Below are 17,528 nucleotides of genomic sequence, written 5' to 3' on the forward strand. Positions count from 1 at the left end.
TGCAAAATCCTACTGGGGCAAGTTGAAGTTTCTGTTTTGGTCATAGCAAAATGGAAATTCAATCATTGCTTTTGTGGAAAGAAGGTAGTGATAGTAGAATAACAATACCAAAACAGTGAAACAAAAATTATACGAGTCAATTGAAAATTTAGATACTAGTCTAATGGTACGTTCATTCGGCAGCAGAAGAAGCCAAGCGGTGTGGATGGAAGAGATTCAAGAAAATAAGTGCAGGAACAGATGATCAGAAATTCGCAAGGTCTAGTCTTTGTGACAACTGTCAGCTCTGTGTTAAACCCTCTCTTCTCTTCTTTTAAGTTTTAACGCAGCAGCTGGGCCTTAAAAGTTCTCCCTTTCCAAGAAAAGCCATTTACAGTTCACTGTGCGCTTAGTCAGATTCAATATTCATCCATCACAGCAGCTGTACCATGGCTGCAACAAAATTGTACTGTCAACCCTGCCCAACTTTCTTTTTTTGAAGGGGCCTGCCCAACTTTCTTAATCAAGGCAACCCTGTTACCCCTAGGCTTTGCACCGCCCCATCTTGCCCAAATTCCATCCTTACGTAAAGGTATACAACTACGGAAATTGTAGGTTGATCTTGTATCAACTGGATAGACTTCCCAAAGAAAGGAATGGACAATTGTGCTGTTGTTTAAATATTTGGTATGTCTGGTAAAATAAGGATGTTATGTTACGTAAAATCACCATCGTGTGATCTAGTAGCAGTAAACCAGTAGCAGCAATTCTGGGAGTAGGTGAAGCCGTGACCAGCCAAAGATGGGTAGAATCTATGAATGAAGGACACAAATCCATGCATTACTGACTGCCCGTGGATGGGTTCCCAAAGGAAGGGACTTCACTTTTTTTTTTTTTGTGTGGAAGATATTCTGATTCTATTATGTGATGGTTTGTCAGGTTTCACTCAATGATCCTTTGGTAAGAATGTGGTACAAATGTTAACCGTTGGACATCCCTCTGAAAATCATCCATGTTTTGAGTCCCAAGAACAATCTGGAAATTGCAGTACCAATATGAATGATTTGGGAGGGAGAGGGGGCGGGGGTGGGGGTGGGGGGAGGAAAGGACGAGGGCGAAGAGGAAGGGGAGGAGGAGAGGAGTGGAGAGAGAGAGAGACAGAGAAAAGAAAGACTGCCGATGGTAGTGACTGCCGGTAGTGTTGGTCGGTGATGACTGATGGCTACTAGTTACGTGTGAAAGAAGAGTGAGGGTGAAAATTTATTTATTTTTAGTGTATTTAAATGTGTTTTTGAAGTTATTTTAGATTTCAAATACAAAAATAAGTATTTAATAAATAGTGGAATCCAAACAGAGGATTTAGGGGGCGCTTGATTCATGCTTTGAAATTGGAAAAGGAAATGGAATAATGGAAGAAAATCAGTATGGGTTTGAATTGGTGCTATCATTCCCACAAGCAATGCTTGGTGTGGGATGGGTATTAAAATTTATTTTTGCTTCTTTTTTTTTCTTCTTTGGACTTTTTGTCTTCTTGGCTCGATGCCTCCCCACCGCTAACTTTACCAGACCACCACCAATCAAAACTTCTTCTTTTGTGCTTTGTTTTGCAATTATCAATCAAAAATCCATGCCTGAAATAGAAGATTTGGCACATGGTGTCTTATTATTTTTCGTTGTTCTGAAATTGACAAATGGAACTTTAATTAAACAATCCAAAAACAAATCCCAAAATGAAATGGTGAATTCCATCCCAATCCTTTGAAATCTGTTTGCAAGCACAACTGCATTCCACCTATGGCCACCAGCCTTCTTGCCATTAAACATCAATTTTGCTTTTCACAAGGAGAAGAGGGAGGTTGGGTTGCCTGCTGAGAGGGACGATTTGATAGTGAAAGAGGAATTTAGCGGGTCCACTTGGGCGTGAGGGAGGAGTGGTTAGCGGCGAGAAAGGAGGGGGAAAGCGCCAGCTCTTTCTTGTCGATTACTTTGGTGGCGAAAAGTGCCGATTGAGTAGAGGAAGAATGCTGTAGAGGAGGAGGAGGGGGCTCGGGAGCTTTGATCTCGGCGAGGTAGGCGGGCCCGATGTGGCTGGAGCCGAGGCAGTAGAGGAAGCAGAGATCGGAGAGGGAGAAGGTAGAGGAAGGGGCTGCAGAGCAGGCGCGACGGATGGCATCCCAACAGGGGTCACCGGAGGGAGCGGAAGAGTGAGGCTTTTGGTGGGCTGTGGGGGGGAAGAGGGAAGACGTGTTGGGCGGAGGAGGAAGAGGAGGAGGTTGCAATCCAGGTGGTCTCCGAATTTATTCACTGTTGGAAATGAGTTGAGGCTTTTGAGTGATTCCTCCCAATTTAGTCAGGAATCATGAATTGGTCATGATTCCAATATTTCAATTGCCATTACAGTGTACCAAGCACTAAATATTGGAATTATTGTCATTCCACATGCCAAATCCCTCAAACCAAGCGGCCCCTTAGTTATCTAGTGCACACAATTCCTAAGGGTCAATTTGATTCATAGGATGGCACAGGATTGGGGAGAGAGAGGAGAGGAAGAGGGAGAAGACACAACGGATCTTCTGTCTCACATCCTGTGTCATTCTCTGTCCCATTTTTTATTATATTGCTATTTCTCCTACACAAACACCATATTTTAGTTCTTTTTTGTTTTCTTAAGATCCAATAATTATTAACTAAGTAGTATACAAAATTTAACAAACTCAAAAAATCAAAATGCATAAAAAATGAGATTTTTATAAATTTTTTGCTGTATTTTTTAATTTTTTATTATATATTTTTTAATATTTCTATTATATATTACCCAGTTAATAGTTATTGAATCTTAAGAAAATAAAAAAAGAACTAAAATGTTATGTTTATGTAAGAGAAATAGCAATATAATAAAAATAGAACAGATAATGGCACAGGATGTGAGACAGAAGATCCGTTACATGGGAAAGAGGAGAAGGAGTAGAGAGAGAGAGAGAGAGAGAGAGAGAGAGAGAGAAGATAATGACTGTCCAAGGTAGTTACTGCCGATAGTGTTGGTCGGCGATGATCAATGGCTACTAGTGATGTGTGAAAGAAAAGTAAGGGTGAAATTTTATTATTTTTTTATTTTAGTATATTTAAATGTGTTTTTGAGCTTATTTTAGATTTCAAATACAAAAATAAGTATTTAAAAAATAATGGAATCCAAACGGAGGCTTTAGTTATTAGTGCACACAATGCCTAAGAATTCGTTTAGTTCATAGGATGACACAATATTAGATTAATCATCCTGTGTGATCCCATATTTGGTTGTATTTTACACATAGGATGATAAACCCCAATTAACCGAAATTAATCCCCTGTACATGGGACAAAATACTCTATGAGAGTGGTGGTATTAGTCATCGCGGATAACTAAGAGATACGATGATAAAATTAAAGAGAAATGGTATTAGTCATCCCGGATGATTAAGAGATGGGATGATAAAATTTTAAACTAATTTATTCTTATGAATAATATAAATTTATACTCTTATAATTATATAGCGATAATATAACATGAATGTACTAATTTGTCCCTACTAATTAATTTATAATTTTTTGATTACTTTGCCCTACTACCAACATAACAATATATTTGAACTAATTTGTTCTTACGAATGATACAACTTTATAATGAATATTATATAACCATACTCTCACATAATAATATGATAATTGTAGACAATGAAATTTTAATTAAATTCTAAAAATTACCATTGGTCTATAAATTATTTTTATGATTTATTTTTATTCAATTGAATATGGCCATATGTCATGCACACTTGAAAGTTTGGCTATTCGTCAGCCAATTATGTCTTCCCACATGTCAAGATGAGGTGTTACGGTAAATTAAAATTGTCAAGATATCTCTGCCAATTAAATTATGCCACGTTACATGCCTATATGATTTGGCAAAATTATGGATGAATATCTAAGTAATTATTTCTTTATTAAAGAAATAATATCTAGAATTATTTAATTCATGTAGATGTCTTATATACTGCAACAGCATATCCAATCAAATGACGTCATGTCATATGTCCCTACAAGTCTAGCCAATCAAGGGAATATATCTTAAGTATTATCTCTTTGTTAATAAATACAAAATGAAGAGATAATATTTAAACTGGCACAGTCCGGATATGACTGCGTGTCTTGCAAGACAAGTAGACTGATATACATGTTTTCAACTTCTACTTCATACTGCAGCTATATATAGGGGTCTTTCTACCAAATCGAGGGACATCCGGAGGCATTTCATGTGTTCAAGTAGGGATGGCAATGGGGCGAGGGTGGGGCGGGGGATCCTTTCCCCGTCCCCCGCCCCATTGTCAAATATCTCCCCCCATCCCCCATCCCCCGCCCCTTGCCCCCCATCCCCCGCCCCCACCCCGTTTTCCCACGGTCCCCCGCGGTCCCCCGTTGCCTCAAGTTTCTGCTTTCCTCCACGTCAAACTCAAGACCTCGCTCCTCTTCTTCTTCTTCGAGTTCCCATCTTCAGAAGGATCCCAATTTGAAACTCAGAAATAAACTCCTCGTTGCCAAGTCCGCCCCAAAATCAGCTTCTAATTCCTCTAGTCCTAGATCTAATAAATCAATTGCTAACGAAAATGATGTGCCCAAAAAATCTTCTTCACAAAGTTTTAAAAAGAACCCTTCTTTCCTTTCCCAGTGGCAATCCGCTAGAAGGCCCGCTTCAAAAACTTCTTCCCAAAGGTTGAAACTTTCTTCTGATTTGAGGGCAAATCTGAAGAGCCCAACATCTGGATGTTCTGGAAGATTTGGTGCTGGTAATCAACAACGATTGAAGCAGAAATATCAACAAAGTTGCGGTGAGCCTAGTTTGCATTTCAATGTTGCTGATGATTTGGTAGACGCTGACAATTTTACTCCTGTTGGCAAAGTAGCTAGTGGGCCTAGTTTAAATTATGCACTAGTTGTTGATGATGATGAGAAGTCTGCGGGGGAGGACTCAAACTCTGGTCACGGTTTGTTATTATGTGCAGAGAGGGTGTGAGAAGTATGGAGGTTCGTTTCTTCGTTTGTTCTTTTGTTACTCTTGTGTGTGTGTATATATATATATATGTATATTTTTTTTGGCAGGGGATGGGGCGGGGGTTGGGGAGGGGGAATGTATCCCCGTCCCCCGCCCCGTTTCTAAACGGGGGAATAAAATTACCCCCCGCCGCGACAGTCCCCCACGGGGCGGGTGTCCGCCGGTTACCCGCCCCATTGCCATCCCTATGTTCAAGTCTTTTGAAACTCCAAGATACGAAGGCCTGCATTTTCAAATTCTTCAAGTCTTCCATATATGAAGATTTCAAATATCTTCCAAATTCTTCAAATCTTTCATATCAAAATTTGGAGGAATCGGTGGTTGATCAAAAAACAAGTTGCGAAGCCCTTGGATTGGCGTTTAAGGTGAAGAATAAAAAAAAATTCTCTATAAGTTCGAGAAAATCCCAGAGATTGTACTCACATATTTTCTTAAATTTATATATTACATATTTATAGTGTATTTTTTCTTATCTTTTGCAGATTTGAAATTTTATCGCGTACAAATTTTGGGCACGCTCGGTTGGACCGTCTCTGCCTTCCATTTCTTCTTTTCGAATATTCAACTACATATATCACTAATGGCACCAAAGAGCAACAAGACCATGATTGCACGTTCCAAGGCTACTGACGCTAAACCTGTTCAGAAAGTTGCACATGTTGCCACCAATACAGCCATCAATACCCGCGCTATTGGTCCTGTAACAAGGAGTATGACGAGAACTTCCACCCAAAATAGCATGGAAGCTCTATCGGCGTCAACTCCCGTCTTTGGTTCAACATCACCAATGAGCTATTCTTCCACGGTAGGGATCAAAGACGTCCCTACCTCGATTGAGAAGATTCTTGTCATGCTCGAATTTGGATTCGAATCTAAATTTTCTAAGTATGATGATGATTCAACAAGCACCGGATCAGTCTCTTCCCATGAAGCTCTTCAATCAAAAATTTTTTATTGAAGATCCCGCTGTTTCTTCTGCTGCAATGCCTGCTAGGATAACAAACACTTTAAATTTCGAAGAACAAGTTTCGAACATGTCCAAGATGATGGAGACCATGATGAAACACATCAAGGACCAATATGCTCTCATCACGCAACAACTCACCCAGAATGGACTAATTTTTCCCTACTAATTAATTTATAATTTTTTGATTACTTTGTCCCTACTACCAACATAACAATATATTTGAACTTATTTGTTTTTACGAATGATACAACTTCATAATGAATATTATACAACTATACTCTCACATAATAATATGATAATAAACGGACTAATTTTCCCTTACTAATTATATTCATTTTTTACTAATTTGCCCCTATTCATTATTTTAAATTTTTGACAAATTTATCCCTATTAATTAATTTATTTTTTTGACTAATTTGCCCCTACTTCATAATAAAAGGACTATATTATCATTGGATTAAATTGCGCTTACAAACCTTATTTTCTCAACCAAATTCTATATAAATACGTAACCTTATCAATTGGGTTTTGCGAATGAGGGTTTCAATAAGCTTAAGTTTGGTCCAAAGAAAACTTTTCTATATTGGCTTGAGTTTGGCTGATTTAAAACTCTTAAATGGGTTAGATTTTATTTAATTAAACCCTAACTTAGCCAAAAATTGGGCTATTATTTAATTGAATTTCAAATTTAGATTCAAAAACTAGGTTAAAATCTATTTTTAAGGGGCTCGAATGGGCTGAATTTGAGTTAATGCAAATTTTTATATATTAAAACCCTTGATTCATTTTATAATTCTAAAGTTTCAAATTAGTTTATTTTAATAAAAGTTATAAATTATCAAATTATTTTACTAAAACAATTCTACAAATTAAGGATACTTTGGTCATTAAAATAGTAATCCTATCTCATCCAATATCCAACCAAATACAGGATAGAATTATTTTCCAGTATATCCTACTCAACCTAGAACCAATCAAAATAATTTGGATTATTAATTCGAGAATGACTCAACCTAGGATTAATAATCTGAAGATGAGTCATTCCATCTCATCCAGTCGTAAACCAAAGCGAACTATAAATGTATAATTGCTCCAACATACTCATCCCTAGCCTAAACATTTTATTAGAATTTTAAAAACGTGACACAACTGTACTTTAAAAAAGCCTTTGACTTCTGAGATATTATTGTACACTGAAACAGTTACATATGCTGGTTAGAGGTGGCAATTTGTCCCAAGTCCCAATGGGCTACCCATGCCCAAAGGAACTTTGGGCGGGATGGGTATTATAATTTGGTATTGGGTTTAAGTTGGGACACATCCCAACTATACCCATTAATGAATGGGAAAGGATGGGAAATACTTGGGTACCCATTGGGCTCAAATGGCAAGGGCTCCGTTTGGATTAGCTGTTTTTGGTAGGTGTTTTTGAAATATTTTATTGTAGCAGTGTATATGAAAAATTGTTACTATAAAATTTTTTTGAAATATTTGATATATTAATATGGATGGGATGTTTCTTGAGTTATTGTATATTACTGTAACATTGTATTTGAAAAACTTATTTTTTGAAAAAAAAGTCAATCCAAACGGAATCTTAGATTCAAAAATTATCTTTAACAATTTTTATAGTCATACTAGCGAATATAATCTAGTAGTCTTCCTAGTCATTATCCACAAGAATTTCCAGCATTTCAGTTAGTTTAGACCTGTCATCCTTGGACAATGATAAGGATAAATATTCAACATCCTAAGGACCTTGGCCATCTTGATATATGTTGGAATATGGCTGTATATCTATCTTTTCCTTTATTTGTTAATCCAATTTTTGGTGGGAATCTTGAGTATAAAGCACTTGCATGTTTATTTAATAAAACTAAAAGAAATTTAATAAATCAAAAATATTAAAATTATATAAAAATAAAAAATGAATTAAAGGAAAAAAAATATGTAGAAAATGGATTTGGGTATTGGGCGGGATCAATCTAAACCCATCCCAAAATGATCCCGCCCAAGTTAGTCCCAAAACACATATGGGTAAGGATGGGCCCAAACCCATATGACTCGGTTCCATCTCAAACCCAAGCAAATCCCGCCCATCCCGCCCATTTTGCCACCTCTAATGCTGGTTTATGAGACACAGTGATAAATAAAAGCCTGTAAGCCGGGCGGTCAATGCGCGAGGACAGAAGGGACGTGGAGCGTAAACATCATTTAGTATCCAAGGAGGGGCCAATAATTTATTTTTTTTTTGAAAGTGCTAATTATTTGTCCTCTGTATTTTGCAAAACAGTTCTGGACAAACGGATCTACTTAGACAGTAGTTGCCTTGTTCTTATGGTATTGTGCAAGGACCATTTGTGTTTGCTTTATTTCTTGAACGCACGAAGTTGTTCCTTGATAGTTTAATAATATTGGACAATTTGACATATACTACTGAAGTGTAGTATAATGTTTTATTACTATTCTTCTTCTTTTGAAAAATAAAGGTTCAAAGAGGAGGGAAGATTATCCGATTCTAATAAGGCCACAAGAGCATTTCTGAGCGATTTATAGGAGCGACCGTTATAGATCGCGCTTACAAATTAGAAGATGGATGGGTTGGCTGGTGGTGAAACTTGGACGGAAGCTGCCCTCGAAAAAGATAGGCGAACATGGACTCAAGCCAAGATGCCTGAACCAATTTTGCCAAACTTATTAATTGGCAAAAAAGTTCAACAAAAGGACACAGAAAAGACGTTTTTTGCACTCAGTTGTCTGTGGCGCATTATCGACTGGTGCAGCAACGTTTGGCCACCGGCTCCTTCCTCATTTACAACCAATTTCCACGAGGACCTTTTGGCGTTTACTTCCTCTGAATTAGATAATAATAATGTTGTATATGATTAATAATAATGGCTATATACTGATTTGAGTGACGCTTTTTTGGGTAAACTTAAAAAATGTTTTAACCATTCAAATTGTATCTTTATTTGCTAAAAAATATATATATATAGAAAATAGAGGGACGCTGTGGGGATTCAGGACGAAAATCGTCTTCGCCCGATTCATCAGCACAATACTACGTTTCTAAATTTTTTTTTTCTAAACGAAAAAGATGTTTAAGTGCAAAAGACTTGTTGATAGAAACAACAATATAATATTTTCAACTGATCATAATTTTGTTGATAGAGACTGCGTGCACTAATTATGACAAGAATTAGTGTTGTGACCATCCATACAAGGACGACTGGCTTGGACGGCAGTCAGAGACAACCGTCCCAGGCAGTTCACGGCCTGGATGAGGCCTCAAAATTTGTGCGGCTCAAATCACGTTTTGTAACTCGATTTTCACACCGTGTGAAACCCACAAAAATGTTGCTCTAATATTACTCGCTGTTGTTCCATTGTTACACCTTGTACAGATGATATTACACCATGTACAAATGGTGTTACACCTTCCGAAGCGATTGTTCTAACAACCGCTCCAGCCCCGCGTCCCAATTATGGACGTTTCTTTGCAGTGCACCCATGCGTCAGAAATTCTACGAATATCACAGCATGAAATTATGTATAGTTATTACTACGATTCGTTTGACGCGAACGCTAATGAAAATCGCGGCATGGCATGGCTCTCATTTTCATTACTGTTTCTTCCGAAATATTGACCTTCTCCAGTAAGGCAGCCTCTGATCAAATATTCCACAATCGCTATATTCCCAAAATACAACCCCCTGCTGCCAGTGCCGCCTTCCATAACATGGCGAAAACTTCTATAGCTTTCTTCTTGTTCTGCCGCACATTCAAACATCTGATCACGTACACATAATTAATTTTCACCATACTCACCATGCACACAGGAACCTAAGCAATTTAAAAGAGTAATTCTTGAAATTCCCAACAATAATTAATGCATACTTCCAGAGTCGCACAAATAATAGGGGTATCAAATATTTATATATGCCCCGGATATGTCCCCCACAAGAAAGGGCAATTTATGCAGCAAGTTTTCCAAATGCTATAAAGGTCATACAGAAAATAAATCTCAAATATAATACTCGGAAAAACCCGCCCCTTCCCACACCCAAGAAAAAAAAAAAAAAGGGGGCACAAACATGTCACCATCTCAGGGCAGCAGAAGCAGCTGCACCCCATCATCACCCTTGTATCCAACAAGAGAAACAAGAAACCTGCAACCTCAGTCACCCAACTTCATGTGCTTGCTTACCCCTCCAAGAACAGGAGATCACCAAGCCCCAAAGATCATGAAAAAAACGGCTGAGGGGCTGCACGGGGAAGTTGAATCAAAATTCCCCGCGACTATCAAACACATGACAAACGACAAAACAAGATATAGGAAATATTGATGATCCCCAAAAGGAAAACACGCATACATCCCAAAAATACTCCTCAAAAATCTTCTCATAAATTTTTACCTTTGTTCCCTTTTTATTTCTAATTAAACGTATCCTTTTGTTTGTTTCCCCTTTAACTCTTTTTCTGTCTATGTGCCTGGTGAGATATCATTTTCTTATCACACAACAGCAAGAATTGACTTTCATCGACCATGTTAGTATTCACCACTGCCTGCAGATCTTTCATCCCAGCGTCCAATTTCGGAAATATCCATCATGCTGAGTCTATTATGAGCGGAACCTCTCATTTACTTGAATTGGGGGCTGATGTTGGAAACCCAGCTTGAACTGCAACTTGGCTTGTCTTCTCACCACTAGATTGCTGGGAGAGGCTACTCCACTCCCCAGATGAAGATGGACTAAGGTACGTCTCACCATAACCCTGCTTTGCTGTCTTTTCATCTAATGCCATACTTTGGAAATTTAAAGCAAGCATGTCCTGACTTGACTTTTGCATGGATTGAGGACTTGAAATGGTAGAATACTGAACAGAAGGTGGCATTATCCATTTTGTCCAGTCATTTCTCCTCCTGACTTTCTCGCCCTGAAAGGGAAATGGAATAAGCAGTTAGTAACTTCAATGAGCATTCCATACCATCCCCAGCTTGCAAGTTCAAAAAATTTGTATGTTGCTGAAAATGCGGACGATACACTGAAAACCATACTCCACTATAAATTAAAAAACACGCACCCTCCCTACTCCTTCCACAACCCCCTACCCCCGAAAAAGAAAAAACCAAAAAAAAAAGGAATAAGTGGGGGAAATGGAAAAGGAAATGCTATGGACAAAGTAAGATAGCATACCTCCACTTCAACGGCACCTGAGGTTCTTACAGAATCCAGAATAAGTTGAATATTGTCTGTCAGCTGCGTAACCTGTCAATGTGCAAAACAAAAGTCTAGTAATGGCAGATGAAATAAAATTTGCCTCTCCTCTCAAATGAGCATCATACACAGGAATCAAGAAAATCACAGGCCTCAACTACTGAAGTATAAAATGTCCATGAATGAAAAGCGTACAAATTTGATAATCCTTTCAATCACACCAGGAAGCAGATTAATGCAAAAGTTCAGCATGCATATAGCACAAATACATTTTGTAAGTTGAAGCTTGAGAGCATACAAGTCTTCATGTTCATTTTTGTGCAGCAATAAAAGGTTGACCTATGTCAGCAATAAAAGAGGAAAAGAACGATATCAAAAATATTACTTCACTATGAGAGAGATTGAACATATTGAAAAATAAATCTTCTCTGAAGATGATATGAACTTCTTATCCATCATAAATTGTTTCCCTCTCCAAAAGAGCATCACTTTTCTCCTCCTTGCACGTAAAACAAGCAAGACACCGACATGGCTACTTATGTAAGCCTTAGCTCTGACACACTATACAGTGAATATCCACCCAAATAGTGCCATCTATGGCGAATGATAAAATCCAAATAATTCTAATCATGTTGAATAATGAAAAAAATTCCAAACAAGCACCAGAACAATTATTGTCCTGCATCACACTCACCTATCCTCAGAGGCTTTTAAAAAAGTAGCTTAAAATGAACTTGCTTGTGTCAAATCTGCTTTATGCTGACACAATATGTAAGCAACACCATCAAGTAAGGAAAGTTAAAACATGTACATGCCCCAAAATAACAAAACAACGCAACTAAGTAACTCTACAGCAACATTAACCTCTGAGAGAGACTGTAAAATACAAAAAATTATGGACAATTAGCAAAAAATAAATAAATGAAAGTAAAGAAGGCATCTAAAAACACATAGTTCATTGTGCTATCTCTACAGCAAATACCAGGAAAGGCAATTTCCATGGTTATAGAAGTCCTAATTAATTCAATATACAATACTACGTGCTGCATAAACATTTTGAGCTTGAATAATGCATCATTGCTTGTTGACTGGCAAGTTGTTGGGTGAAGGAAGAGCATCAGAACAACAAGTACAGTGACATATACACACCTAGAAGCAAAACACTGAACATGAAGCAATTCAAATGAACTTATGTCAGTTAAGAAAGAGGAGACCAACTATCCTTTTACCGCTTATAGACCTCAAAATTTCCCTTTCCTTCTTTTCCACCACTGTGAATTCTTTCCACAAATTCTTGCAAACATAGTACTCAAACTAAGTACCATATCCTTTACCTCCTAATCCAAATTATAATGGAAAAAAAGAAAAAAAAAGGGCAGACTTGAAATCTTATAAACAGAATAGCTGATAAGAAAACAAGCTTTGTCAAGCAAAATTCCTAAAATCAGCGATCAGTTGAAGTGACATAAAGCCACGACTGCTGTATACAGAGCACAGACGTGTTAAACGAAGTAGTTACTATGGCCCACACCTCAATGCGACCAACAGTGATGGCAAATAACATATCATGTATACTTAGATGCAGATTTATGCAAAAGAATGCATCACCAAAAGAAATGAGAAATGATAAATTATCTCAACCAAACTCACTTTTTTGAAGCTTGCTATTAATTTAATAGGAACCCAACCCTGGTCATCCATATTCTGTCGCAAGTATGTATCTTTAACCAGATTCTCATTACTGCAACCAAAAACAGGTGAATGGGTCAGAGTTCGCAATCATCAGTTGAAGAAATTAAGCACAAGGACAATGGTGTAATGTAACACAGCAACAGAAATTTACTAATCCTACACAATGTAACATTTAAATGAGTACCTAAAATAATATTCTATCTGATTCACTATCTTGGTTTGCAGCTGGGGATCTGGAAATGGAAAAAAAAATGGTGCCATTGGAGGAACCATAGGCACAGCTCTGAGTGACTCTGGATGTGGCCCTGGAAGGTAAAATACTGTAGAAGGCACATCTGCAAACAAATGTTGAACATCAGTACAAAGCCAAGCACAAAAGCTGAAATTGCTAGGATCATAACTCACCAGGATAAACGATAGGGGTGCCAAAAGGGCGCACAGGCATGGGTGTTGGAGGCATAAAAGGTGGAGGTGTAGGATGTGGGCCCCGGATGAAGGGCCTAGAAGCCACTCTCTGTGACTGCATGTGGGTATCTCTGCCACCACCAAAACTTCGATTAGGATTCCAATCTTGGTTTCCCCTGTCCTGATCACCTCGCCTCCCCCCATAGCCATGATGGTGAGATCCATCACCACGAGGGCCCCCACTGCCCCTTTTGAATGAATTTCGCTGCTGCTGGTGGTCATTCCCACTATGAGACTGAGAACCAACACCTCCCCTTTGCCCTCCCTCCCGATGTGAAGAATCGGACACAGGATTAGCAGGTTTTCCAGAATTATTAGAGCCAGTTTCCACCCCTGAAGACCGTGGAGAAGGCAGCTGAGAAGGGCCACCATTGGCTGATGCATTACTGCTTGGATTCCCACTACCACCACCACGTTTCATAGACCTCTGTCTGTTATAAGGCGCATGGTTTGGGGTAGAACTAGAATTGGTATTAGCATTAATCCCCTGCTTATGTGCAGAAGGTGATGCCATTCCAGTTGCCTTCAATAAAACCGCACATATAAGAAAACAAGGGTTAAACTAATGTCAGCACATGCAATTTAAGTACTCTTTCTTTAGTTCTTCTTTAGGGTAGCAACTGGCATCCTAATACGCACCTACATAGAACTGCAACTTACAAATTCTTAATGAACTGTAAAAGTTTTGAGTGGAAAAGTTATGAGCACAATACCCGTGCACTACCCAAGCTAGTTATATTTTTCTAATGGAGTCGCACATATTCAGCATTAGCAGTATATACTTAACCACAACATTCAGGAAAATTCCTCAATAATATCTAATCATTGAAAACACATTGAAAACAAAATTGAAAACTGAAAGAAACGAATGCAATAAGAGGAACCTGTGACACCGGAACTGATACATCAGAAAGAGTTTTAAGAGACTCAGAAGAAGATTTTGGAGAAGCCCGAGTTGATTCAGACAGAGCAGGCCAAGAGAAAGCCCCCATGACGGGACCAGCCTCAGTAGCCCCATTGGAAGGCTTATTCCAAGCCGGTTTCTTTGCTCCATTGTTGCCTCCGCTTCCATTGTCAGAGCCTTCTGGCTGAGCATCACCGGCACAATCTTCAGGCAAAAAAGAAGTCGTAGCTGCTGCTGCTGCTGCCGCTGCCGCCCCAGCCTTTGAAGGGGATCGATCAGATTGCTCCTGAGAAACACTGGACAGAGAGGGAGAAAGAGGAGGAGGAGGAGGAGGAACGGAAATCCCCACCGTAGTAGCGACGGCGGCAGCCGGGGAAGAAGGAGAAGAAGAGATTGTCAATTCAGAATCAGCACCACGAACAATCTGAGTCCACGGCGAAGAGACTCCACCGGCGCCGGCGCCACTAACCCGTCGCCGATATCTAGGACTATGAGTGCCAGCCGCGGCTGTCACGGAGGCATCCATGGCGGAAGAGCCTCGAGGAGAGTGATGAGCCGTCGAAGCAGGGTCAGAAGCTGTAGCCATCATCGAGAAAAAAATTAGGGTTTACTTATTCTAATAAGCCGAATCGGGGAAACTTTTCCTTTTCTCTTCCGAAAACAAGGGTTTCCTATATTCCCCTAAACCCAAAAAAATCGAAGAAAGCCCTTCTCTCTAATTAGGGTTTCTCGCTCTCGGATTAACCTCGTCGTCTACTGATCACCTACCCAAAAAACAAAAAATAATCATCAAAATTTTCTTTAATAAAAAAATAAAAATAGGAGGGTTAATTTAAGGTAAGAATGAGAATATTGGATTTTGTTTCTTCTTCTTTTCCTTGTTTCCAAAAATATTGAAATTTGATGAGATCGCGGAGGATCCGATCGGAGCCTTCAATAGCAGCTGCGACGCTGAGAGACTCTCCTCCTACCCAAGAAAAAAACCAGCGGAGACGCAAGACACCAGTTTTCTCTCTCTCTCTCTCCCTCTCTCTCTCGCTCTCACCCTTTCTTCCCGTCGTATTAATTCTTTCCTTCTTTGCCTGCTTTGTCCTCTAGGGAGGGCTACCGAGTTTTGGTTGTCAAGTCAAAATTACTTTATTATCCTTCTTTAAATTTTCTTTGCTTTCCCTCAAGAATCAGGATTTGTCTTGGGCTGTGGGGACAACGAAGTTAAAATTTTCGTCACGGCCACACTTTGCTGGGTTAATCTCTCTTTTATCCCTTGAATTTTGGATTAATCACACCTTACCACCGTACACTGACTATCATGCTAGTGCACGTGAGAGTAGTACGACTATTCCAAACATTCAAGGGGCTATAGTGTAACGTAACGCAGCGCAATATGCCCATTTTCCTTTTAGCTCTTTAAACTTAATTCTAGTTTATATTTGTATTTTAAGTATATGTAAATCAATTATAGCGTTAACATATTTTTAATTCTTAAAACCAAATGTGTTTTCTCCAAATATATTTTTAACAAAAAACTCATGTAGCTTTTTAAATTAAAATTTCATACTGTTTCACGATAATTTCAAAATTTCTTTGAGATTTTTTATTTATAATTTATATATTTCAAGGCTAGAGTTTTGCAACTTATATTGTTAATTTTTTTCCTAAAAAAGCTTGTTTACCATAACTTCTTTTTAGGTTTATATTTCTAACCTTAGGATCTTTAATTTCAAATAAAATGGAAGTGAATTATGTAGAAAAATCAATAAATTTGAAATTAACAAACTTTTTTTTTAATTTATCAACATATCTTTTGTAAGCACTTTGTCGAGATAACTTGCCTTCACAGTATTAGCAATACAAGTCCAAATACAAATTACTATTTTCTTCTCCTTTTACAAAAATTAGTGTTGCACTAAAAAGCGGCTATCTTTCATCTAAGCATGGCTACTAGTCAAGTGAATTAAAATTTTTAATTACGAACGTATCATAAAATACAACATCAAATAACTACGGTATTTAAATTGTATTTTCAATAATAATAAAAGGGCAGAAATATCATTAGACTCTTTTAAATTTTTTTGGGGGTTTTCAGTTTTCTAACGTTTGACTCGTTGTTTTAAGGTCAAGGTGTAGGGTTCAGAGTTAGGGTGCTAAAGCTTGCTTAGGGTTTCAAGTGTCGGGTACTAAAGTTAGGGTTTCAAAGTGTATAATTACTTCAAAACTTAGGGGTCAAAGTGTGATTGATCTAACTTTGAATGGGAGTAATTTTTATAATTTGATGTAAAGAGGACCACTTAATATGGAAAAATAGTTTAAAACATCTCTCAGAATTTGTTAAATGAATTTTTTCGTTATTTATATTTAAAATAGTAACTTTACCTTCTTTACAAAATCAAATCAGTAAAATTTTGTTCTTATCTAAGTTTTCGACCACTTTTGACCCGGAATCCATCATGTGATTCACCTATGATTATTTTTTTGAGGGATAAAAAGGTTAGATTTCATTTATAATTAAACAAATGACTCGATTCATGTTCATTTTTACCTCTAAAAAAGTGAAATTTGACTAAATCAATATTCATTTTTGCTTGTAAAATAGTGAAATATGATACTTTTGTCCATAAAAAAGAACTGCATGTGAATCACGTGGCGATTTTAGGCTAAAAAGTGGTCAAAAATTTAGATTGAAATCAAATTTTGTTAACTTAAATTTGTAAGAGACGAAAAATTAACATTTTAAAAGTGAAAAAAAAAATTCATTTGACGAAATATAAGGAATATTTTGAATGATTTTTTCATTTAACATTTTTTTACTATAAATAAAAAGGTTCGAAGTCGGAACCTTTTTTACACATATTTTCTTCGAACCATCCAACCTATCTCTCCCGCTTTTAACATTGTGCTTCTTTTTTTCGGGGCTTCCAAGTCAAAGCTTTGACTTTGTTTTTCAGGATGAATATTTTTAATTAGTTTTGGAAACAGAAGAGTCCATTGCTCTTAGCAGTGGCGAAGCCACGTCCATCATAGGGGATGCAATTGCACTCCTTCATTCAATTTTTAAAAATTTGTAGCATATGCTATAAAATTCTAGATTTTTTAGTATTGTTCCTCTCTTGTTCCCCCCATAATTTTGATAGTAATATTCTTTCTAATCTTGCAACTGTCTTTCAAAAGTGTTAAAACCTTTTACAATTGTTCTTACCATTTCTAATGGAACATAAAAAA

The 17,528-nt window shown here is 37.7% G+C and overlaps 1 protein-coding gene across 1 annotated transcript; it reads right to left on the reverse strand.

Moving 5' to 3' along the window:
- Positions 1-9,902: 9,902 nt before the first annotated feature.
- Positions 9,903-15,367, reverse strand: LOC113777623 (la-related protein 1C). The gene is made up of 6 exons (XM_027322772.1): positions 14,290-15,367; positions 13,346-13,928; positions 13,125-13,275; positions 12,899-12,989; positions 11,228-11,299; positions 9,903-10,967 (listed from the first exon to the last, which is right to left on the reverse strand). Exons 1-6 carry the CDS (start codon positions 14,896-14,898, stop codon positions 10,668-10,670), a joined length of 1,806 nt encoding a protein of 601 aa, XP_027178573.1. The 5' UTR covers positions 14,899-15,367; the 3' UTR covers positions 9,903-10,667.
- Between the last annotated feature and the right edge of the window lie 2,161 nt (positions 15,368-17,528).

The sequence above is a fragment of the Coffea eugenioides genome, chromosome 7 (assembly GCF_003713205.1).
Source record: "Coffea eugenioides isolate CCC68of chromosome 7, Ceug_1.0, whole genome shotgun sequence".
NCBI classification, from domain to species: Eukaryota; Viridiplantae; Streptophyta; class Magnoliopsida; order Gentianales; family Rubiaceae; genus Coffea; species Coffea eugenioides.

Coding starts and splice junctions, on each gene's coding strand:
- LOC113777623 (XM_027322772.1), bottom strand. CDS start 14,898: ATGATGGCTACAGCTTCTGACCCTGCTTCGACGGCTCATCACTCTCCT. Junction 13,276..13,345: donor CACCCCTATCGTTTATCCTG/GTGAGTTATGAT, acceptor ATTTGTTTGCAG/ATGTGCCTTCTACAGTATTT. Junction 10,968..11,227: donor CAGGTGCCGTTGAAGTGGAG/GTATGCTATCTT, acceptor TTTCCCTTTCAG/GGCGAGAAAGTCAGGAGGAG.